The sequence below is a fragment of the Dendrobates tinctorius genome, unplaced genomic scaffold (assembly GCF_039654945.1).
Source record: "Dendrobates tinctorius isolate UK_male_01 unplaced genomic scaffold, ASM3965494v1 ptg000164l, whole genome shotgun sequence".
Classification (NCBI taxonomy): Eukaryota; Metazoa; Chordata; class Amphibia; order Anura; family Dendrobatidae; genus Dendrobates; species Dendrobates tinctorius.
In genome coordinates this window covers 8,162,387-8,187,537 of record NW_027361831.1, presented here as the reverse complement: position 1 = coordinate 8,187,537, position 25,151 = coordinate 8,162,387, and the positions used below count along the sequence as shown (strand labels likewise).

General features: G+C 44.7%; 1 protein-coding gene across 1 annotated transcript in view; it reads right to left on the bottom strand.

Moving 5' to 3' along the window:
• LOC141052950 (uncharacterized) overlaps positions 1 to 25,151 on the bottom strand; it is a 50,971-nt gene continuing 25,820 nt past the window's right edge. The window contains exons 2-7 of the mRNA XM_073550290.1: positions 20,306 to 20,452; positions 20,001 to 20,180; positions 19,794 to 19,917; positions 19,613 to 19,710; positions 19,324 to 19,414; positions 1 to 1,188 (exon numbers count right to left, since the gene is read on the bottom strand). Coding sequence (XP_073406391.1) covers positions 356 to 1,188; positions 19,324 to 19,414; positions 19,613 to 19,710; positions 19,794 to 19,917; positions 20,001 to 20,180; positions 20,306 to 20,383 — 1,404 coding nt within the window. The 5' untranslated portion in view covers positions 20,384 to 20,452 and the 3' untranslated portion in view covers positions 1 to 355. The remainder of the gene's footprint in view (positions 1,189 to 19,323; positions 19,415 to 19,612; positions 19,711 to 19,793; positions 19,918 to 20,000; positions 20,181 to 20,305; positions 20,453 to 25,151) is intronic.

Below are 25,151 nucleotides of genomic sequence, written 5' to 3'. Positions count from 1 at the left end.
TTAAATTTTATATATTTAATCTGAAAAGTAGACTTTTTTAAAATGTAAAATGATGTTACAAAAAAGGACAAAATAATAGAGTATACACAATTAGCTAAAATAAAAATAATAAAAGAAAAGTACTAAACCTATGTCATGGAAATGAGGCAGATCTTAGCGAAGGGGAGCTCTCTTTTAGGAAAATGGTACAGAACTACAGCAAACTGTATTACAGGACTAAATTATTCAGTGTTCAATATGAGGGTGACACGTCCCTTCTTAAGAGATGGCTTTACAGAATTTAACATTACATATATGGCTGTCCACAAAATATGATTCTCCAGTAATACATTTTCACATTCTATGCATGATGAGTTCACCCTGTGTGAGTTTTCTGATGTCTAACAAGATTTGATTTCTGTACAAAATATTTCCCACATTCTGAACATGAATATGGCTTCTCCCCTGTGTGAGTTTTCTGATGTCTAACAAGATTTGATTTCTGTACAAAATATTTCCCACATTCTGAACATGAATATGGCTTCTCCCCTGTGTGAGTTCTGTGATGTGCAACAAGAACTGATTTCTGTACAAAACATTTTCCACATTCTGAACATGAAAAAGACTTCTCCCCAGTATGAGTTCTCTGGTGTCTAACAAGGTGTGATTTCTCTACAAAATATTTCCCACATTCTGAACATGAATATGGCTTCTCCCCTGTGTGAGTTCTCTGATGTGCAACAAGAACTGATTTCCATACAAAACATTTCCCACATTCTGAACATGAATATGGCTTCTCCCCAGTATGAGTTCTCTCATGCCTAACAAAATCTGATTTCCGGTTAAAATATTTTCCACACTTGGAACAACAAAATCTCATCTCCTCTGTGAGAATTTTTTGATGTTTAACAAAAGAGGTTTTGAGGAGAAAAATATTTCCATATTCTGAATGTGAAATTGGCTTCTTTGCTTTAACAGCAGTTTGTTTTTTAATGTCTCTTTTCTGACTTTTATTTTTCTTAGCAGAGTGTAATGAATCAGAAGATAGGATCTGTTTAACTGGATCAGATGACTGATCTTTGCTGTGAAGAGATGATGATATATCTGGAGAAATGACATTCACTTCAATTGTATCCTGTGTGATCTCAAGGTCATCTGATTTAAAAATTGAAGTTGTCAGCTGTCCCTCTGATCTCCTGGTAACGTCACCTGCCGAGAAGAAAACCAATTACTGTTTTGAATAAAATATCCCTGAAATGTATATTTCTGAACATTTCTATTTAAAATGTTCCCAGACAGTAATGTACAACCGCATATAGGGTATTGTCGGATTCAAAAAAAGTTGGAAAATACTTTGTAAGGCTACTTTCACACTTGCTTTGTTTTGCAGCGCGTTTTTCCTGCAAAAAACGCATAGAAAAAACGCATACAAATGCATACAAATGCTGCGTTTTTTTCAAGCATTTTTATGAGCATGCATGAAAAAAAACGCAGCGTTTTAATGTGTTTGTATGCGTTTTTAGTGCGTTTTTACTGCGTTTGCGTTTTTTTCCAACATTAGTTGGCCCCTCACACTAACCCAAACCATGACTTTACTAACCCTAACCCTAATTCTGACCCTAACCCTTAACCAAACCATACCCTAACCCTGACCCTAACCCTTAACCAAACCCTACCCAAACCCTAACTCTAAACCCTAACCCTTAACCAAACCATACTAACCCTAACCCTAACTCTAACCCAAACCCCTAAATTCCATTGTCTAACTAATGGTCAACAAAACAACGCATGCGCAAAAAACGCATATATGAGCATGCCAATGTGCACATATGCGCACCCATAGACTTATAATGGGTGTCTTGCTGTAAAAAAACGCATTGCACGCACATGCGTTTTTTTGAGGCAAGTCGGACGCCCAAAAAATGCAACAGGATGCATTTTGTGCGCCCGAGCGCACACCACAAAAAAACGCATGCGCGGAAAAACGCATACAAACGCATGTGTATGCGCACATAAGCGCATCCCATGCAAAATATAGGAAAAAAATGCATGCGTTTTTTAGCGCTAAAATACAGCACAAAAAAAACGCAAGTGTGAAACCAGCCTAAGGTTCATTTATTTCCGGTTATCCTTTATGAAAATGAAAAAATTGGGGCTACATAAACGTTTTAATGAAAAAAGAATAATTTTTGCATTCCACTTTGTGATAGTTGGAATGTGTTTTTTAATACTATGAAGAGAGCAATTTTCTAAAATCTAGACTCCTCAAAGTAATTTCAAAAGCGATTTGTTACCCAAAAAATGTTTTGTAAATTTCATTCAACATCAAAATTTGTTGCTAAACTTGTATTCCTTTTATCATCCCCAAAAAATAAGAGGATGTTGAAAAAATGCTGCCAACCTAAAGTAGAAATAGAGTAAATGTTATTTATTAACTATTTTGTGTGCTCTCACTATCTGATAGGCGTCGGGTTCCTGTAGCGGTTCAAAAGGAATCCAGAGCCTCACATTCTGCGGTCTCCCATGATCTTTCGACCGCAGAGGACATTGCTCAGCAATCCCGGCTTCCCAGAAGCTCTGCCCAGACCTGCTCTGTGGGGCTGGCTATTGCTGCCACCTTTGGGTCAGCAATGGCATTGCAGGCTGCTCAGCAGCAAATCGCTCAAGAGGCTAAGTCCCTCCGTCGCTCTACTGAGCATGCTCACGAGACGATCTCCCATTGGAGATCGGGAGTCACATGTCCAGGTCCTTCTCGTGACCTGATTGGTCCATCTCAGGGATCTGGAAGCTTCCGAAGGTCCCGGCTATAAAAGGTTTGCATGGCCGCTCGGCCATGCGCTAGTATAGTCTCTAGTTGCTACTGTGTGAATGATGATGGATGCATGAACCTGCGAATGACTCGATAAGATCCCCTCCCTCTGATATTACGTGTGTGGCTAGGGACTTAGTCTTAGAGTCAGCGCCAGTCAGTGGCACGCTACAGGCCACATTGCACATCTACATAGTACTAGCGTCCGACAGTGCGCCCCCTCTTGGGCATCGTTGTACAGCGGCTAGTTCAGTCGCCACGCTGCAGTCAGCAGCACTTGTGGGCGTCCGTGGTAGCAACGCCGCACGCACGGTAGGTCTAGACGGACTTTGACCCTCTGCCTGGGTCCCAGCTCCTGTGACCATATACCGTGCGTGCACTTCTCTGAGACCTGTGATTCCAAAAGGCTCAGCATTTATGTTAATGCCTTAGGTGACTCTATGAAGCTAACAGAGAACGCCCAGTGCACACAGGGTGACGTTTAACCCGTGTGCGATATACCGCCATATTGTGCGTCTGCCATTATCTAGCAGCGGTGTTAACACCTTCTGCACGGTGGACCCCGGGTGGCGAACGCACTTTACATTATTTAATATTTAGTGCTTTCCACCGTCCCTAACACTATCTGATTAAGGAGCATACAAATTTAACATTTTAAAATTACAAATCTTTCAAAATTATTTGACAATTTTCAGGTATTTTAACACATAAACACAAGATATATTAACCCAAAATTACCAGAAGCAAAGTACAATATGTCACAGAAAAAAATATTTCAGAATCACTGGAATCAGAAGACGCATCCAAAGTTATCACCACATAATCTGACCCACATAAGATTTGAAAAATGGGGCCTGGTTAGGAACACAAAACTGGCTGCGGGAAGTGGATAAATTAGAGTATTTTGGGCACTAACTCCTGTAGTCAGAAACTGTGAATATAGACAATAACACATGAAATGATCAAACTCAACTGTCTTCATCAGTAAAAAAATGAGTAATTAGTGTGAAACATATCTGGGGTAATTAGACTATGTGATTCGGTGGCTTTTGGCAATTTATACTATCTTAGGCTATGTTCACATGTTGCGTTTTTGCTGAGTTTTTATTTTCCTAAAGCAAAACCTGTTCTCATAGCAGTTAGAAACTTGCCTCAAAAGGCCAGGGTCACACTTGCGAGAGAGCACGCATCCCCTCAGCAAAACATCCCAGCAGCTAAGCATCTAGAAAGAGCAGTTAATCCATGTCAAGTAATTAACATCCATCTTCTCTTTTCACACAGGTACAACTCTACACCTCTGCTTGCTGGCTCATCTTCTGCCTATCACTCTGCAAAATATTTTAATGGTATATAACTCTGCTTGCTGTCTGTCATCTACTGCTTTGTTATCCTGCAACAACTTTAATGGTATAGAACATAGATCTCTGCTTGCTGAATCATTGCTACAATTTATCTGTTGCATTGTTCTCAATACTCACTGCTGTATATCCATGGCTGGTGTCACTGTAGATATTATCTTGGGAAAGGTGTTAAAGCATAGAGATGGAGCAAGGACTAGTGTCTTTGATCATCTAACCACCCACTGGTGTGTTGGAGCAGCTGCTAAATTATCCCAAACCAGCTCCCACATTCCCTCTCTCCCAATCCTGTAGCGTGGCTTATAAATTTAGAAGCATTCTAAGGGGTGCACGCAGTGTGGGGTGCACGCATCCCCTCAGCAAAGCATCCCAGCAACTAAGCATCTAGAAAAAGCAGTTAATCCATGGCAGTTAGTCAGGGCAGGAGACAGGTAACCCACACTTTGCTCTTCCTTTTATCCATGTGCTAATTTCTATCCTCCTGTGTTCCCTTGCCATCCACATTCACCGCCTCATCCCCCCTTCATCACGACTCATACACATCATCCCCTCTATACTTCCCTCTGCCATGTACAGCTCCCATGCACGTCTCACCTTCCTGAAAAACCTCAGCCCATCTTGCCCAAACACATGGCACAAGATTCTTACAATTCCAATAACTATTTGCACTTTATCTTACGACTCCTACTGATTTTGGGCGCCATCTCCCCCAACTCTGGTCCACCATCCCTTAACCCCTACTCTACCTCATATGAAAACCTTACACACTTTATTGATATTAGTTGCACTCCTTCATTGCCTTTTAATTGTACCCTCTGGAATCCACGGTCTGTATGCAACAAACTTCCTTTCCTGCACAATTACTTTCTAAAGAACTCTCAGCTGATTTGATCAGCTGTCATGTGCTCCTAGCAGTCGTGGGTGGAATCACGATCCACCCACAGCTCTTAATTAAATACCGCTGTCAAACTCTGACAGCATTTAACTCGCACTTACGGGAAGCATGTCACTAATTCCGCCCATCGGCGCCCCTGTCACATGATTCCAGGGCGCCAATGGGTTGGCATGACAACCCAGGGTCTGCAAGAGGCCCCCGTTGTTGTTATTGCCGATCTGCTATAAGCACCGCACCATGTCTGGCACTCATAGCAGATGATGATTTCTGCTGTGTAGCAGTCAATCAAAAGATTGCAGCTTCAAGTCTCCTAAGAGAGATTATTGAAGCTAGTATAAAGTAGAAAAAAGTTTTAAAAAATATATTTTTTTAAAATATAAAAGTTCAAATCATCCCCTTTTTACGCCATTCAAAATAAAACAATAAAAAAATACACATACAGTGGGGAAAAAAAGTATTTAGTCAGTCAGCAATAGTGCAAGTTCCACCACTTAAAAAGATGAGAGGCGTCTGTAATTTACATCATAGGTAGACCTCAACTATGGGAGACAAACTGAGAAAAAAAAATCCAGAAAATCACATTGTCTGTTTTTTTTTAATTTTATTTGCATATTATGGTGGAAAATAAGTATTTGGTCAGAAACAAAATTTCATCTCAATACTTTGTGATATATCCTTTGTTGGCAATGACAGAGGTCAAACGTTTTCTGTAAGTCTTCACAAGGTTGCCACACACTGTTGTTGGTATGTTGGCCCATTCCTCCATGCAGATCTCCTCTAGAGCAGTGATATTTTTGGCTTTTCGCTTGGCAACACGGACTTTCAACTCCCTCCGAAGGTTTTCTATAGGGTTGTGATCTGGAGACTGGCTAGGCCACTCCAGGACCTTGAAATGCTTCTTACAAAGCCACTCCTTCGTTGCCCTGGCGGTGTGCTTTGGATCATTGTCATGTTGAAAGACCCAGCCACGTTTCATCTTCAATGCCCTTGCTGATGGAAGGAGGTTTGCACTCAAAATCTCACGATACATGGCCCCATTCATTCTTTCATGTACCCGGATCAGTCGTCCTGGCCCCTTTGCAGAGAAACAGCCCCAAAGCATGATATTTCCACCACCATGCTTTACAGTAGGTATGGTGTTTGATGGATGCAACTCAGTATTCTTTTTCCTCCAAACACGACAAGTTGTGTTTCTACCAAACAGTTCCAGTTTGGTTTCATCAGACCATAGGACATTCTCCCAAAACTCCTCTGGATCATCCAAAAGCTCTCTAGCAAACTTCAGACGGGCCCGGACATGTACAGGCTTAAGCAGTGGGACACGTCTGGCACTGCAGGATCTGAGTCCATGGTGGCGTAGTGTGTTACTTATGGTAGGCCTTGTTACATTGGTCCCAGCTCTCTGCAGTTCATTCACTAGGTCCCCCGCGCGTGGTTATGGGATTTTTGCTCACCGTTCTTGTGATCATTCTGACCCCACGGGGTGGGATTTTGCGTGGAGCACCAGATCGAGGGAGATTATCAGTGGTCTTGTATGTCTTCCATTTTCTAATTATTGCTCCCACAGTTGATTTCTTCACTCCAAGCTGGTTGGCTATTGCAGATTCAGTCTTCCCAGCCTGGTGCAGGGCTACAATTTTGTTTCTGGTGTCCTTTGACAGCTCTTTGGTCTTCACCATAGTGGAGTTTGGAGTCAGACTGTTTGAGGGTGTGCACAGGTGTCTTTTTATACTGATAACAAGTTTAAACAGGTGCCATTACTACAGGTAATGAGTGGAGGAAAGAGGAGACTCTTAAAGAAGAAGTTACAGGTCTGTGAGAGCCAGAAATCTTGATTGCTTGTTTCTGACCAAATACTTATTTTCCACCATAATATGCAAATAAAATGAAAAAAAAACAGACAATGTGATTTTCTGGATTTTTTTTTCTCAGTTTGTCTCCCATAGTTGAGGTCTACCTATGATGTAAATTACAGATGCCTCTCATCTTTTTAAGTGGTGGAACTTGCACTATTGCTGACTGACTAAATACTTTTTTTCCCCACTGTATTTGGAATCGCTGTGTTGAGATACGCCCCATGTACCAAAATATAGAAACAATTATTTGGATCAGTAAACGGCGAAATGACAAAAAAGATCAAAAAGCCAGAATTACGTTTGCAACATTGCAATAAAATACAGTAACAGGCGATCAAACATTGTATCTACCTCATAATGACATAAATAAAAATGTCAACTCTGCGCACAAAAAGTAGGGTAAGCCCTCACCCAGCCCCAAAATGGAGACTCTAGAAGTCTCAGAAAATTGTGCCGTTTTTAAATTTTTTTCCAAACTTTAATTTTTTCACCACTTAAAGGGAACCTGTCACCAGAAATAACGCTGTTAACCCCCCTTTGAATTTTTTTCCAGTTTTCCTGTACACTATATGGTAAAACCAATAGTGTCCTTCAAAAGTACAACTCATCCCGCAGCAAACAAGCCCTCATATGGCTATATTTACAGAAAAATAAAAAAAGTTATTGCTCTTTGAAGATGGGGAGCAAAAAACGGAAACACAAAAACGGAAAATCCCAACGTCGTGAGGGAGTTAATGTTGTCGATCATAAAAATGAAGTTTGGTCAAAAAGACTGGACCTGGTCTTCTAGGGACCATATGAGCACATTGAACAGCACAAAAGACAAAGAAAGGAAGATTCATCCAATAAGATATCCGGGTTCTAGGAAGGTAACAGCATCATTACCCTCCGCTTTCTCAGGCCCATGATAATAGTTTTCAAGTAATTTTCTAACTTGTCAGCACCTTCTACGTAAGCTGTCATTTGGCTTTGTAGTTTATTCTAAGTAGTAGGTAAGAGTCAGCATCTTCTAATTCCAGGAGGCTAGGTTGTAATCTCTATAGAAGAAGGGCTTTCAATGCTCATGTGTACCATTTTTGGGGTCGTGGAAAATGTAGGTGTCTGTGACGAACCCGCACCGCGCCACCCCGCCTGACGTCACTAATATGTCCGAGGGATCACCTGGTACGCTCTCCTCACTTGCACCAACGTGAGGTTCCTGTTGTGAGTTCATTTTCCCCTTCGTCACTGAGGTCTGGTGAACTCCCTATTCTGGTAAAGGAAGGTAATGAGCCTGATTATCAGGCACCTGAGTCTAATGAGGATGACTGGCTGAGTGGAGTCACGGACTGGATATAAGGCTGCCGACGCCCTTCTGCCCTGCGGGTGATTTCTCTGTGGACTTCTAGGACACCAGTCTGATTCCTGCTCCTCTAAAGCTAAGTTTTCTGTTTTGCCTGTTAGCATTTTTGTTTTGTTTTTTTGTTTTCCTTGCTTTTCTGTATTCTGCCATTCCCTTCTGGGGTGAGCTGAATCTCCTTTTGCCTGTAGCTCTGTCTTCAGAATATTCCTGAGTACTGACATAGCTTTTTTGAAGCCTAGCGTCTTCAGGGCCTTTTTCACTGTCAGTCTGTTGGCTCTTATTTTCATCGGGTTTTTCACGGATTGCAGACAGCAGCCTTCCTGTCCTTTTCTATCTAGTTAGCTTGGGCCCCGTCTTTGCTCAGTCTATCTTTCTGTCTGTGTTAGTATTTTCATCTTGCTTCACCGTCATTATATGTTGGGGGCTGCCTATTGCTTTGGGGTCTGCTCTGGGGCAGTTTAGATTTCCCCTTTCTTTCTTTAGTCCTATTTAATTCTCCGGCTGTGATCGAGGGGTCTAGGGCATCGTAGGAACCCCCCACGGCTACTGCTAGTTGTTTTGATAGGTTCAGGGGTCTGCAATCCGATAGCTGCCAACTTCTCTGGTTTTCTGGACTTAGCTAGCATTTCTGTTTTTGCCTCCTACGGTGACTCAATCATAACAGAATCACCCACCATACCGCAGATCCTAGGGTACTCAGTAGCAGGAAAGAATTGTGTTTAAAAAAAAAAAGAAAAAGAGTGTGTATATTCTTTCCTCTATATCTCTGAGGCCGTAGGGGGAATTTTTTTTTTTCTCTCAATGGAGATAAAGCAATTGTCTGATCGTGTGGAGCAGCTCGCTGCGGAAGTGCGGGGAATTTCCGCCTACCTTGCTCGTTCGCATGCTGTTGAACCAAAGATCCCTACACCTGATGTATTTTTTGGGGATCGATCTAAATTTTTGAGTTTCAAAAATAATTGTAAATTATTTTTTGCCTTGAAGCCTAACTCGTCAGGGAGCTCCGCGCAGCAGGTTAAAATTGTCATCTCTTTGCTGCGTGGCGATCCCCAGGATTGGGCGTTTTCTTTGAAACCAGATGATCCTATTCTGACTAATGTGAACGCATTCTTTCAAGCTTTGGGGTTGTTGTATGACGAACCTAATGCTATTGATCAGGCTGAAAAGACCCTGTTGGCATTGAACCAGGGTCGAGATTCTGCAGAGTTGTACTGTCAAAAGTTCCGAAAGTGGGCGGTCCTTACTACCTGGAATGATAATGCCTTGGCTGCTCTCTTTCGGATGGGTTTGTCAGAAGCCGTAAAAGATACTATGGTGGGATTTCCTGTTCCCTCTGGTCTGGACGATTCTATGTCATTAGCCATTCAGGTTGATCGGCGTTTACGTGAACGCAGGATTGCACGAGAGGTGTTGCCACCGGTTGAACAGACGTCTGAACCTATGCAATGTGATAGAGTTTTGTCTAAGGCGCAACATCAGGAGTTCAGAAAGCGTAATAAGCTGTGTTTTTCTGTGGAGATGCCTCGCATATTATTTCTGTTTGTCCTAAACAAGAGAAACGATTTGCACACACGTTTTCTGTTTGTGGTGTTCAACCTAAGTTTCTTCTGGCAATTACTCTGATCTGCTCCCTGTCCACATTTTCCACCAAGGCTTTTGTGGATTCGGGAGCAGCGCTAAACCTAATGGACTTGGATTTTGCTAAACGTTGTGGATTTCCGATGACACCTCTGCAGACGCCTATCCCTTTGAGGGGGATTGATGCTACTCCTTTGGCTAAAAATAAACCTCAGTTTTGGACCCAGGTGTTCATGCGGGTCGCCCCAGACCATCAAGAAAATTGCAGATTTTTGGTATTGCATGGTCTGCATGATGCCGTTGTTCTGGGGTTTCCCTGGTTGCAAATTCATAATCCAGTTTTGGATTGGAAATCTGTGTCTGTGGTGAGTTGGGGTTGTCGGTGTGCCTTTAGTGAGGCTCCGTTTTTTTCCACCTCTCCTCAGTCGCATGACGTTCCTGACTATTTGGCGGACTTTTATGATGTATTTAGTGAGAATGAGTCTGCGTCCTTGCCACCTCATAGGAGTTATGACTGTGCAATTGAACTAAGCCCGGGGTGTAAATTTCCCAAGGGTCGGCTCTTCAATTTATCTGTACCCGAGCACGAGGCTATGCGGTCCTATATTAAGGAGGCGTTGGAGAAGGCTCATATTAGACCATCCTCTTCACCCTTAGGTGCCGTTTTTTTTTTTGTGGCCAAAAAGGATGGTTCTTTAAGGCCTTGTATTGATTATCGTGCCCTCAATAAAATTACTATTAAATATCAGTATCCGTTACCCCTGATTTCGGATCTATTCTCTAGAGTTAGAGGTGCTTGCTGGTTTACCAAGCTTGACCTCAGGGGGGCGTACAATCTTATCCGCATTAAGCAGGGGGATGAATGGAAGACGGCGTTTAATACTCTGGAGGGACATTTTGAGTACCTGGTGATGCCTTTTGGGCTCACTAATGCCCCTTCTGTCTTCCAGTGCTTCATGAACGATATTTTCCGAGACTTTGTCGATAAATTTTTGATTATCTATCTGGATGATATTTTGATCTTCTCCAAGGATTGGGATTCTCATGTGGAACATATTCGGACTGTGTTCCGGATCTTGAGGGAGAATTCCCAGTATGTCAAAGGATCGAAATGCCTTTTTGGAGTACAGAGGATTTCATTTTTGGGATTTATTTTGTCTCCGTCAACTATTGAAATGGACCTGGCCAAGGTACAGGCCATTTATGATTGGGTTCAGCCCACTTCTTTGAAGGCCCTCCAGAAGTTTTTGGGTTTTGCTAATTTTTATCGGAAATTTATAGCAAAATTTTCTAGTATTGCCAAGCCATTGACTGATCTGACTAAGGGTGCTGATGTGTTGAATTGGTCTCCGGAGGCTGTTGCTTCCTTTCAGGAGCTGAAGCAAAGATTTACCTCCGCCCCGGTTTTGCGGCAACCTGATGTCTCACTCCCGTTCCAGGTAGAGGTGGATGCTTCTGAGATTGGTGCAGGAGCTGTTTTGTCCCAAAAGGATCCTGTAACATCTAAAATGAATCCCTGTGCTTTCTTTTCCCGAAAGTTCTCTCCATCTGAACGTAACTATGATGTGGGGAATCGGGAACTGTTGGCTATGAAATGGGCATTTGAGGAGTGGAGACATTGGTTGGAGGGAGCTAAACATCAAGTTGTGGTCCTCACTGACCACAAGAATTTGATTTACCTAGAGTCGGCTAAACGCTTGAACCCTAGACAGGCTAGGTGGGCCTTGTTTTTTACACGTTTTGATTTTGTGGTCTCTTTTCTTCCTGGAACTAAGAATGTCAAGGCAGACGCCCTCTCTAGGAGTTTCTTTGCTGATTCTCCTGTGGTGACCAAGCCTGCTACCATCTTAGGCGAAGGGGTAGTTCTTTCTGCCATCTCGCCCGATTTGAGACTTGTTCTGCAAGAGTTCCAGGAGGACAAACCTGAGCGTTGTCCCAGTGGAAAGTTGTATGTTCCTGACCAGTGGAAGAAGAGAGTGATGTCTGAAGTTCATTGCTCTGCATTGGCTGGTCATCCAGGTATTTTTGGTACTAGAGATCTGGTGAGTCACTCTTTTTGGTGGCCCACCTTGTCTCATGATGTCAGGAATTTTGTGCAGTCCTGTGGGACTTGCTCCCGGTCTAAATCTTGTTCTCGCTCTAGTGGGTTGTTGATGCCTTTGTCGGTCCCCAGGAGGCCATGGACCCATATTTCAATGGATTTCATCTCTGATATGCCGGTCTCTCAAAGAATGACTGTTATTTGGGTGATTTGTGATAGGTTCTCTAAGATGGTTCATCTTGTACCACTTCCTAAGTTGCCATCTTCCTATGAGTTGGTGCCCCTGTTTTTGCAACAGGTGGTTCGCTTACACGGGATTCCTGAGAACATTGTATCTGACAGAGGAGTTCAGTTTGTGTCTAGATTTTGGAGGACCTTCTGTTCCAAGCTGGGAATTCAGTTGTCCTTCTCCTCTGCTTTTCACCCTCAGACCAATGGGCAGACAGAGAGAACAAACCAGACCTTTGAGTCGTATTTGAGATGTTTTATTTCCGCTGATCAGGATGATTGGGTTTCATTTTTGCCCTTGGCCGAATTTGCTTTAAATAATAGAGCTAGTTCTGCCACTTTGATGTCACCTTTTTTTTGTAACTTTGGGTTTCATCCTCGATTTTCTTCAGGGCAGGAGGAGCCTTCTGCCTGCCCAGGTGTTGACATTGTGGTGGAGAGAATGCACCAGATCTGGGACCAAGTGGTGGATAAGTTATCTCTCTCCCAGGAAAAGGCCCAGCGGTTTTCCAATCGACATAGGACCATTGGTCCCCAGTTTAAGATTGGTGACATGGTGTGGTTATCATCAAAAAATATTGCTATGAAGGTGGCTTCTCCTAAGTTTAAGCCTAGATTTATTGGACCTTACAAGATTTTCGAGATTATTAATCCAGTCTCTTTTGTTTGACTCTTCCTGTCACATTTAAAATCCATAATGTGTTCCATAAGTCCTTGTTGAAGAGGTTTGTTGAACCAGTTGTTCCTGGGGTGGCACCTCCAGACCCCGTATTGGTTGAAGGTAACATGGAATATGAGGTAGAGAAAATACTGGATTCCCGTCTGGCTAGACGGAGACTCCAGTATTTGGTTAAGTGGAAGGGTTATGGTCAGGAGGATAATTCCTGGGTCTCTGCCTCTGATATTCATGCCAAAAGATTGGTGCATGCATTTCATCGGGCTCACCCTGATCGCCCTGGTGGCGTGGTTGAGGGTTCGGTGACCCCTCCTCAAGGGGGAGGTACTGTTGTGAGTTCATTTTCCCCTTCGTCACTGAGGTCTGGTGAACTCCCTATTCTGGTAAAGGAAGGTAATGAGCCTGATTATCAGGCACCTGAGTCTAATGAGGATGACTGGCTGAGTGGAGTCACGGACTGGATATAAGGCTGCCGACGCCCTTCTGCCCTGCGGGTGATTTCTCTGTGGACTTCTAGGACACCAGTCTGATTCCTGCTCCTCTAAAGCTAAGTTTTCTGTTTTGCCTGTTAGCATTTTTGTTTTGTTTTTTTGTTTTCCTTGCTTTTCTGTATTCTGCCATTCCCTTCTGGGGTGAGCTGAATCTCCTTTTGCCTGTAGCTCTGTCTTCAGAATATTCCTGAGTACTGACATAGCTTTTTTGAAGCCTAGCGTCTTCAGGGCCTTTTTCACTGTCAGTCTGTTGGCTCTTATTTTCATCGGGTTTTTCACGGATTGCAGACAGCAGCCTTCCTGTCCTTTTCTATCTAGTTAGCTTGGGCCCCGTCTTTGCTCAGTCTATCTTTCTGTCTGTGTTAGTATTTTCATCTTGCTTCACCGTCATTATATGTTGGGGGCTGCCTATTGCTTTGGGGTCTGCTCTGGGGCAGTTTAGATTTCCCCTTTCTTTCTTTAGGCCTATTTAATTCTCCGGCTGTGATCGAGGGGTCTAGGGCATCGTAGGAACCCCCCACGGCTACTGCTAGTTGTGTTGATAGGTTTAGGGGTCTGCAATCCGATAGCTGCCAACTTCTCTGGTTTTCTGGACTTAGCTAGCATTTCTGTTTTTGCCTCCTACGGTGACTCAATCATAACAGGTTCCGCTCCCCCTGGGGACACACAAGGACAGCTTGGCACAGGATTACACAGACACACTCTGTCTACATGGGAACAGAGAAGCACGGGGAGTGAGAGGATGTGGCGCACACAGTCGCTGACATGGCATTACACTTACTTACAACCCTGACAGGCCTAGACGACCCTTTCACCAGCACCAGTGAAACAAAACGCTGCCAGCCCGGTAGGACGGCCACTAGTTCCTCGTTAGAAATAAGCCTGGTCCATTGTCGAGATTATATCAGGCCAAAAACAAGCCCTGGTAGCATGGAAAGTTAAGCTGAAATCACGGGCGGGGCTAGAGACAAAAGAGCAGTCCATACCGAATATAAGATGCACCGGATCATAAGAGGCACCCTAAATTTTGGGGTGGAAAACAGAAAAAAAAGATTTTTATAAGATGGGGTCCTTCTTATTGTCTGAATTTAAGGTATATTACCTGAGGGCCGGCGGTAATAGAGCAGCGTCACAGGAAGCATGGTCCCTTCCTCAGGAAGCCAGCGGCAGCAGAAGTGGGGCAATGCTATAGTCCCAGGGTTTCCAAGCAGTACAATGCTGCTGGTCCAGTGTCGGCAGTGAGGCAGAGCAGAGTGTATTTCATGGAGCAAGGTCCCTTCCTCAGGATTACGGCAGCAGACATGTGGCGATGCTACGGCCACAGTAAGCAGAGGTGAGTGCATCATTGGTTTCTCGGCGGCCATTTTCCTGAAGCCGAAGGCCGCTGAGATCTCAATCTGCACACGCACGGCCTACGGTGACCATTTTCCTGAAGCCGAGGGCCGCCGAGATCTCGATCTGCACATGCGCGGCCTTCGGCGGCCATTTTCCTGAAGCTGAGGGCCACCGAGATTTCAATCTGCACACGCACGGCTTCCGGCGGCCATTTTCCTGAAGCCCACAGCCTCAGGAAAATGGAGCATGAGAGGTCAGCCGAGATCTCAATCCACGCAGGCGCCACCTCCAGCGGCCCACGGCTTCAGGAAGATAGCCGCACGGAAACCAATGATGCACTCTGCACTACTCACCGTCGACACCAAGCTTCAGCATCGCCACACTTCTGCCGCCGCTGTTTCCCTGAGGAACTGCCGCAACCCCCAGTAAGCCTGCGTTCGAACTCTAAGACGCACCCCCCATTTTCCACCCAAATCTTTTTGGGAAAAAGCACGTCTTATAGTCCGAAAAATACAATATTTAATCACTTTAACCACTTTACCCCCAAGGGTGGTTTGCATGTTAATGACTAGGCCAATTTTTACAATTCTGACCACTGTCCCTTTATGAGGTAATAACTCTGGAACGCTTCCATGGATCCCGGTGATTCTGACACTGTTTTCTCGTGACATATTGTACTTCATCTTAGAGGTAAAATTTCTTTTATATGACTTGCGTTTATTTCTGAAAGAAACGGAAATTTGGCAAAAATTTTGCAATTTTCCAACTTTGAATTTTCTTGCCCTTAAATCACAGAGATATGTCACATAAAATACTTAATAAGTAACATTTCCCACATGTTTACTTTACTTTGCATCAGCACAATTTTGGAACCAAATTTTTTTTTTGTTAGGAAGTTATAAGGGTTAACAGTTAAACACCATTTTTTTTAGGGACCACATAACATTTGAAGTCATTTTGAGGGGTCTATATGTTAAAAAAAATACCAAAAAGTGGCACCATTCCAAAAACTGCACCCCTCAAGGTGCTCAAAACCACATTCAAGAAGTTTATTAACCCTTCAGGTGCTTCACAGGAATTTTTGGAATGTTTAAAAAGAAATGAACATTTTAACTTTTTTTCACAAAAAAATTTACTTCAGATCCAAATTTTTTTATTTTCCCAAGGATAACAGGAGAAATTGGATGCCAAAATTTGTTGTGCAATTTGTTCTGAGTACGCTGATACCCCAAACGTGGGGGTAAACCACTGTTTGGCCGCATGGCAGAGCTCGGAAGGGAAAGAGCGCAGTTTCACTTTTTCAACGCAAAATTGGCTGGAATTAAGATCGGACGCCATATCGCGTTTGGAGAGCCCCTGATGTGCCTAAACAGTGGAAACCCTCCACAAGTGACACCATTGTGGAAACTAGACTCCTTAAGGAACTTATCTAGATGTGTGGTGAGCACTTTGAACCCCCAAATGCTTCACAGAAGTTTAAAACGAAGAATTGCAAATGGGAGAGCCCATGAGGTCTCAAAACAGCAGAAACCCCCATAAGTGACCCCATTTTATGAACTACAACTCTCAATAAATTCATCTAGAGGTGCAGTGATCATATTGACACCATGGGTGTGTCACAGAATTTTATACTATTGGGCAGTGAGGACAAAATAGCTACATTTTTACGACCAAACTTTTTTTTTTAGCCAAAGATTTTATATTTTCACACAAGAAGTGGGTAAAAATGGAAACAAAATTTATCCCACAATTTCTACTGAACATGGCAATACCCCATATGTGGCTGTTCAGTGCTCCTTAGCCATGCGGAGAGACTCAGGAGGAACGGAGCGCTATTTGCCTATTCAAGTGAATGGGTCTGTGCACATGTCAGTGTGTTTCCACGGACTGTGTGTCCGTGGGCAAAACACACTGACATGTCCATTTTTTTAATGTCAGCACAGGCCATAAAACGTTCCGCACACATGCATACACATAACACACATTCATGTGACACGCATCGGCACCGGGGAAGAAGCGTTACATTAAGCACTGTTCCTCGGCTCCGGGTGCTGAACACTGAATCGGCGCAAGCAGGGTAGAATGATGATGTAATGTTGCTGCAGTGCAGTATAGTGCAACTTCCACCTGGGGGAGCTGGTGTGGGAGGAGAGGCTGCACTCACAGCGTAGCACTACAGAGCGGGAGCACAGGAGCCACTAGGAGGTGACAGGGTGGTCAGATGAGCCGGGTCAGCAACAGACAGGAAATGTAATACTAGAGGGAAACACATTACACCTGGTCAAGCACAAGCCAGAGAAGTTAGAACCAGCCGGGAGCAGAGATATCAAAGACCTAAGACAGTCAGACAGATCAAAGGGCAAGCCAGGTCACATACCAAGAAGTCAAAGCACGGGGAGCAAACACTAAGACAAGCGGGTTCGCAGGAGTAAACGGGCAGAGGACAAACCAGGGTGTAACAGGGTCAGCTGCTCAAGCCTGGGGCAGGAACTATAACTGACGCTACCTGCCGGCTGCAGCGGACTGAAATAGCAACACAGATCCCAAAACAAGGCAGAGAAAGTTAGCCCTCGCATGACCAGACCGGGGAGAGAATAACAAGACACAAACCCCGGCCTGGATCATGACAGATGAGAGTTAAATTTAAGTAATAAATGAGACAGCAGGGGACGGCTGTTGGGACTATTACTCCCATCAGCCTTCTCCTGCTGCTGCTAATAACAGTGACAGCAGGGGCGGCGGATGGGAGTATTCATCTGCCGCTCCTGCAATGTAAATCCAGCCAGTCAAAACGCATAGCTGCAACCCTAAGCTGTCAGCTTATGTTTTATTCTTTGGGTGAGTATGATTACAGAGATAGGTCATTTATATTGGTTTTTTTTTATGTTTTGGTTTTATATAATAAAAACTATTTTATAGAAAAAATAATCATTTTTGCATTGCTTTATTGTGAGAGCTATAACTTTTTTATTTTTCTGCTGATGAAGCTGTTTGGTGGCTCGTTTTTTGTGGGACAAGATGCCATTTTCAATGGGACCATGTTTATTTATATCCATCTTTTTGATTGCGTGTTATTCCACTTTTGTTTGGCGGTATGATGATAAAGCATTGTTTTTTGCTTTAAATTTTTTAATGGCGTTCGCTAAAGGGGATAGTGGGATAGTTTTTTAGGTTGGGGCGTTGTGGACGCTGCGATACCAAATAGGTGTACTTTTATTGTTTAGATTTTTTTTTCATTCAAATATTTATTTAGTAATAGAATATATATTGATTTTTTTATTATTATTTTTGATTTTTTAAAATATTTTTACAAATATTTATTATTTAAATTTTTTTTTTACTTTTTCCTAACATTTTTACTTTGTCCCACCTATGGGACAATCATTTTTTGCAGGCTGATCGCTTCTATACCGTGCAGATGAAGCAGCATCTGCATGCCATAGGAGCTGTCATCGCTGCACTGACATGGAGACTTGCTGTACAAGTTTCCTAACTCTGGTGACCCGGATGTTGTTATGATGACATCCGCTCACCATGGCAATGATCTGGACCCCGCGTCACACCGCGGGGTCTCCGATCCAAAGGCAGAGAGGCTGTCAGCCCTGTGCCAGCTCCGGAATGCTGCAATATTGTTTGATCGCAGTATTTCGGGGGTTAAAGTGCAGGGTGTCAGCTGATTCTCACAGCTGACACCCGGTCGCGATCGGCCAAGCACATCCCCGTGAGTGCGGCCAGTCGTGATGATGTAATATTCTGTCCATTTTCAAACTGGTCCAGGTCACATGAATGGAATATTACATCTGATGTCAGAAAGGGGTTAAGGTAACACTAGACAAAACATTATATACACAATGGTTATACATATACAATGGTCAGATACAGTATGCAAATACAAATAGTGGTAGGAAAAAGTATGCAGAATATAAGAGTCAGTTCCCAGTCAGATGAAACGTCTGATTTGCGTGGGAGGGCCTACCACATTGGAGGCTTCTGGTCCCCTCTGCCATGACTGCTCCCCACATGATATGTCGTCACAACCTCCCCAGAGAAAAGTAATAAGCCATGCTTTCCACGAGCATTTAACCTCTCTGGGTCACTGCCCTCTGGGCTGAACCTCAATTCCCTTCCCTTGCCTCTAGCAGATAAAAACTCCAAAACCTAAGATGGGTCGTAACTCGATTTTGACCTAGCTCCTACTAGCCATTCAACTTATCGTCCCATCCTTGGATGCTAAAATGGATCAAGACCCTGGAAGGCATTCAGAAAGTTCCCTAGACCTCGAAAATGAGGCTGGTGTGGGGCTAGGACGTACGAATAGTCCATATTCTCTTTATGAAATCGTAGCTGTCTGAACAAAGCAGTTAGAACGCATGGTTTGGATGCACTGGGGGTCATCCTGTAGGAGCTTGGATGCTAGCTAGCTAAGCTGGTTGGGGTGTGAGTTTCTTCTTTGATGCTGGGAAGGTTGAAACCCCCCACCCCTGCTGAGCCCAGTTTTTATTACAGTTGCATATGCTGAATGATGAATGTAAGCTGCAGTCAAATCTCTCCACACTCTTCAGATCAATACTCAAAGAAATGTGAACAGTTTCAGGTGAGGGAATATATAGAGGTCTAATGGCAGAATTGTGATCACATGATTAGGATACAGCTGGACTACACTACTGATAAAACAGTCACAGCTGATGACTGAGAAGAATCTGTGACTTCTCTGCATTTAGTGGTTACTACTCACCTGGGTAGTCATATGTAGGAATCTTCTCTTTACACCGCTCATCACCCCTCACATATGTCTCTGTAGTATTAACATGGGTCAGATCTTCACCCTGAAACAAATATTGTAAAAGTCACAGACAGATAGAGAAGTCACATCTATGATCAGCTCTAATCCTGCCATCTCCACCATTCTCATTACACAAGTATAAAACATATAATACTGGTGGATAAAACAAGACTGAGCACAAGACCTTCACAGCTGTCTACACATCACAGGGGAGATCTCATGTCACCTTCTCTCCATCTACCTGATGATCCTGAGGAACATTGGGATCTTCTTGCTTACAGTCCTGTGGAAGAAGAGGACGGGGACATCTCTCTGGTGTTGTCCTCTTACTGGATAGAACTGGAGGAAACACATACAGGGACTGAATTCATTCTTTACATACAGATAATTATAGGCCGTGTGTATTTAGTCCTGTCTATTACCTGGTGATGTGAGGGGCTGGGGAACCTCCATCATGACGTCCTTGTACAGATCTTTGTGTTCTTCTAAATACTCCCACTCCTCCATGGAGAAATGCACGGCAACATCCTGACACCTTATAGGAACCTGACACATACAATGATATCATCATCCTACCGATCATTTCATAGCGTTACTGTAAAATGTCCCAGCATTCCCAGCAGTGTCACCTCTCCAGTCAGCAGCTCTATCATCTTGTAGGTGAGCTCTAGGATCTTCTGGTCATTGATGTCCTCATGTATCAGGGGGTGAGGTGGAGGCCCCGTGATTGGGCTTAAGGGTCTTCTCCATCCCTCAGACACAGGGTCCTGACAGCGCTCACTAGAGGTCTTCTTCACTACTGTGTAATCCTGGTTATGGAGAGACACATTAATAAATCTCACTACAGACATTTCCAGAGTCCTCACCTCTCCAGTTCTGTCTGTTATTCCCATAGATAAGAATGATGTAATGTGACGTAATCAGAATTTCTCACCTCTCCAGTAAGCCGGAAGAGGATCTCTAGGGTGAGGTGTAATATCCTCTCCGCCATCTTGTCACTGTCCCTATCCATCTTTTACGTGTCAATCAGGGAAGTTCTCTTATATAGATCTCCACTGAGTGGATCCGATATTGCAGGGGCCTGAATGTGAAGAAGATGAGGCAATGTAGCATTATAAAAAATATCCCGTGTAACAGGGTTGGGCAATTCATTTTCCCATGGGGCCACATCAAAGACTAAGACTGTTGTGGAGCTCCAGTCCAAACGGCCGAACTTAATCCTGCTCATTTTTATTGTTTTATACCAATTTTTATTACTTAATCTTGAGCAGCAATATGTCTGATGACTTGCATCTACTGTTAATACATGTAAAGTGTTCTTCGCTGTAGCACCTAATAAAAAACATAATTTACTGCTTTTTATAAAGTTTATATAAAAAGTATCAAATTATTCTGTTCCTGGTATTCAATCTTTGTACCTGTATCAACAGCAAACAAGACAATATAATGTTCCCACATAATATGATGTCTCCACACAGCCTAATCCCTCAAGCAGTGAGATGTCCCCACACAGCCCCTCTACACATTTTGTCCACACAAAGCACCCCACAAAGTAACGCTCATCTACACAGTATGATGTCACTCGCATAGTATGTCACCACAGAATCCCTCCCCCCATGAATTACGATGTCCTCACACAGCCTCCTTATATATTATAATACAGGGTGGGCTGTTATGATTGAGTCACTGTAGGAGGCAGACACAAAAATAGAAGCTACGTCCAGAAAACCAGAGAAGTTGGCAACTATCAGATTGCAGACCCCTGAACCTATCAACACAACTAGCAGTAGCCGTGGGGGGTTCCTACGATGCCCTAGACCCCTCGATCACAGCCGGAGCGCTAAATAGCCTAAAGACAGAAAAGGAAATTAAACTGCCCCAGAGCAGACCCCAAAGTAAAAGGCAGCCCCCAACATATAATGACGGTGAAGCAAGATGAAAAAAACACTCACACAGATAGAAAGATAGGCTGAGCAAACGATGGGGCCCAAGCTAACTAAACAGAAAAGGAAAGGAAGGTTGCTGTCTGCAATCTGCCAAAACCCTATCAAAGACATAAGCCAACAGCTGATATGAAAAAGACCCTGAAGCAGCTAGGCTTCAAAAACTAAATCAGCACTCAGGTATTTTCAGAAGACAGAGCTAAAGGAATTCAGCACACCCCAGCAGGGAATGGCAGAAATCCAGAAAAACAAAGCAAAACAAAGTCAAAGCACCAATGCAAAAAGCCGAGCAGAAAACTTAGCTTTAGAGGAGCAGGAATTCAGACTGGTCTCCAAGGATCCCACAGAGAAATAACCCGCAGGGCAGAAGGGCGTCGGCAGCCTTATATCCAGTCAGTAACTCCACTCAGCCAGTCATCATAATCAGACTCAGGTGTTTGATAATCAGGCTCACTACCTTTCTTTACCAGAAGAGGGAGTTCCTCGGGCCTCAGTAGTGAAGGGGAAAATGAACTCACAACAGTGGGCCATTTATATGGATACACCAGGGTGGGAATGGTTGGAGATATCAACTTCCTGTTTGTGGCACATTAGTATATGGGAGGGGGAAAACTTTTCAAGATGGGTGGTGACCATGGCAGCCATTTTGAAGTCGGCCATTTTGGATCCAACTTTATAAATGGCCCACCCAAATGTATCCATATAAATGGCCCACCCTGTATATATTTCATTATACTCACAAAGCCCCTAATGCAGAACGATGTCCCCGCAAATGCCACTTAGAGAACAGCATGATGTCTCTAAACATGCCCTTTAGTACACAGCATAATGTCCCCACTCATATCCCTGTGGGCGCAGCATAATGTCCCTACAATTTCCTACAATGTATAGTGTATTAGAAATAAAAAAACAACAAAACAGCTACTCACCTCACCCCGTTCCCCTGCTGCCCCAGTCTGCACTGTGTACTGAGGCACAGCTCACGAGTTGTCATGACGTAATTCCACCTGCTGTGCGCTCAGACACACTGGCTCCGTGATAAAAAAAAAGGCCTGTTCCATCACTGTATTCAGCAGTATCTACATTCCGAGGATGTAGATACCAATGAAAGTTAGATGCCGGGCAGGGTGAGGGAAGTCACTGAATTCAGCCTTTTGGCTGTCCCGTTCCACACAGGAACATCTGAAGGGCCATATGTGGCCCATGGACCTGGACACCATCTATGATTGAAACCCTACTCAGTTTTTCCTGACTGTCCCACAGGCCTCTGTATTTGCAGCGTGGAGGGATTTATATAGGGCATTAACGTAGCTACCGGGGGGGCAAAGGGGGCGGTCACCCCAGGCCCCGAGCTCTGAGGGGGCCCACCACAGCTACGCTACTGTAACTGTATCGGCGTGCACAGCGCACCCATACAGTTACATTCTGCGGCAGAGCAGGGAGAATCGATCTCCCTACTCTACCGCCCAGCCGCTAAGGGCACCTAAGAAGGCGGTGGGGGTCCCCGGTGCCAGCAGTGCGCCCCCCACTCACAGTCAGCAATGTCATTCTGTGTGCACAGGACCTGTGATGAGGTCACGGGAGGGGCGGAGTCAAGGGATCACATGATCAGGGGCTTCAGCGGCTGCAGGGCTCTGCTGTGCGGGTTGTCATGGTGCTGGATGAGGTGATGTAAGTTTCTGTGTGGGCTCAGGAGGCGTGTACATGGTGGATGTAGCAGAGCTGTGTGTGTATGAGGTGTACAGAGCGGAGCCGTGTGTGTAGAAGGTGTACGGAGCAGAGATATGCATGTATGAGGTGTACAGAGGAGTGGAGCCGCGTGTGTATGGGTGAGCGGAGCCGTTTGTGTACGGAGCGGAGCCAAGTGTTTACGGGTCGGGGTGTACAGAGCAGAGCCGTGTGTACGGGGTGTACGGAGCAGAGCCGTGTGTGCAGGGTGTACGGAGCGGAGCCGTGTGTGCAGGGTGTACGGAGCGGAGCCGTGTGTGCAGGGTGTACGGAGCGGAGCCGTGTGTGCAGGGTGTACGGAGCGGAGCCGTGTGTGCAGGGTGTACGGAGTGGAGCCGTGTGTGCAATGTGTACGGATTGAAGCCGTATGTGTACCAGGTGTATGGTGTGTACGGGGTGTGCGTAGCAGAGCCGTGTGTGTACAAGGGGTACGGAGCAGAGCCGCATGTGTACAGCGTGTACGGAGCAGAGCCGCATGTGTACAGCATGTACGGAGCAGAGCCGCATGTGTACAGCATGTACGGAGCAGAGCCGAGTGTGTACGGGGTGTAGGGAGCAGAGCTGCGTGTGTACAAGGTATACGGAGCAGAGCCGCATGTGTACAAGTGCACGGAGCGGAGCCAGGTGTGTACAAGGTGTACGGAGCGGAGCCGCGTTTGTACAGCGTGTACGTAGCAGAGGCGCGTGTGTACAGCGTGTACATAGCAGAGGTGCGTGTGTACAGCGTGTACGTAGCAGAGGGGCGTGTGTACAAGGTGTACGGAATAGAGCTGCATGTGTACAAGGTGTACGGAATAGAGCCGCATGTGTACAAGGTGTATGGAACAGAGCCGCGTGTGTACAAGGTGTACGGAGCAGAGCTGTGTGTGTATAGGGGGTGTGAAGCAGAGCAGTGTGTGTATAGGGAGTATCAGGTGCAGTAATAGGGACACATACGGCAGCAGCGGCTCAGCATTGGAGTATCAAGTACAGTAATAGGGACACATACGGCAGCAGCAGCTCAGTATTGGGGTATCAGGTGCAGTAATAGGGACACATACGGCAGCAGCGGCTCAGCATTGGGGTATCAGGTGCAGTAATAGGGACACATATGGCAGCAGAGGCTCAGCATTGGGGTATCAGGTGCAGTAATAGGGACACATACGGCAGCAGAGGCTCAGTATTGGGGTATCAAGTGCAGTAATAGGGACACATACGGCAGCAGCGGCTCAGTATTGGGGTATCAGGTGCAGTAATAGGGACACATACGGCAGCAGAGGCTCAGTATTGGGGTATCAAGTGCAGTAATAGGGACAAATACGGCAGCAGCAGCTCAGTATTGGGGTATCAAGTGCAGTAATAGGGACACATACGGCAGCAGCGGCACAGAATTGGAGTATCAGGTGCAGTAATAGGGACACATACGGCAGCAGCGGCTCAGCATTGGGGTATCAGGTGCAGTAATAGGGACACATACGGCAGCAGAGGCTCAGTATTGGGGTGTCAAGTGCAGTAATAGGGACACATACGGCAGCAGAGGCTCAGTATTGGGGTATCAGGTGCAGTAACGGACATATATGGCAGCAGTGGCTCAGTATTGGGGTATCAGGTGCAGTAATAGGGACACATACGGCAGCAGAGGCTCAGTATTGGGGTATCAAGTGCAGTAATAGGGACACATACGGCAGCAGCAGAGGCTCAGTATTGGGGTATCGAGTGTAGTAATAGTGACACATACGGCAGCAGCAGAGGCTCAGTATTGGGGTATCAGGTGTAGTAATAGGGACACATACGGCAGCAGCAGAGGCTCAGTATTGGGGTATCAGGTGCAGTAATAGGGACACATACAGCAGCAGAGGTTCAGGATTGGGGTATCAGGTGCAGTAATAGGGACACATACGGCAGCAGCAGAGGCTCAGTATTGGGGTATCAGGTGTACAGTTGTGGCCAAAAGTATTGACACCCCTGCAATTCTGTCAGATAATACTCCGTTTCTTCCTGAAAATGATTGCAAACACAAATTCTTTGGTATTATTATCTTCATTTAATTTGTCTTAAATGAAAAAAACACAAAAGAGAATGAAGCAAAAAGCAAAACATTGATCATTTCACACAAAACTCCAAAAATGG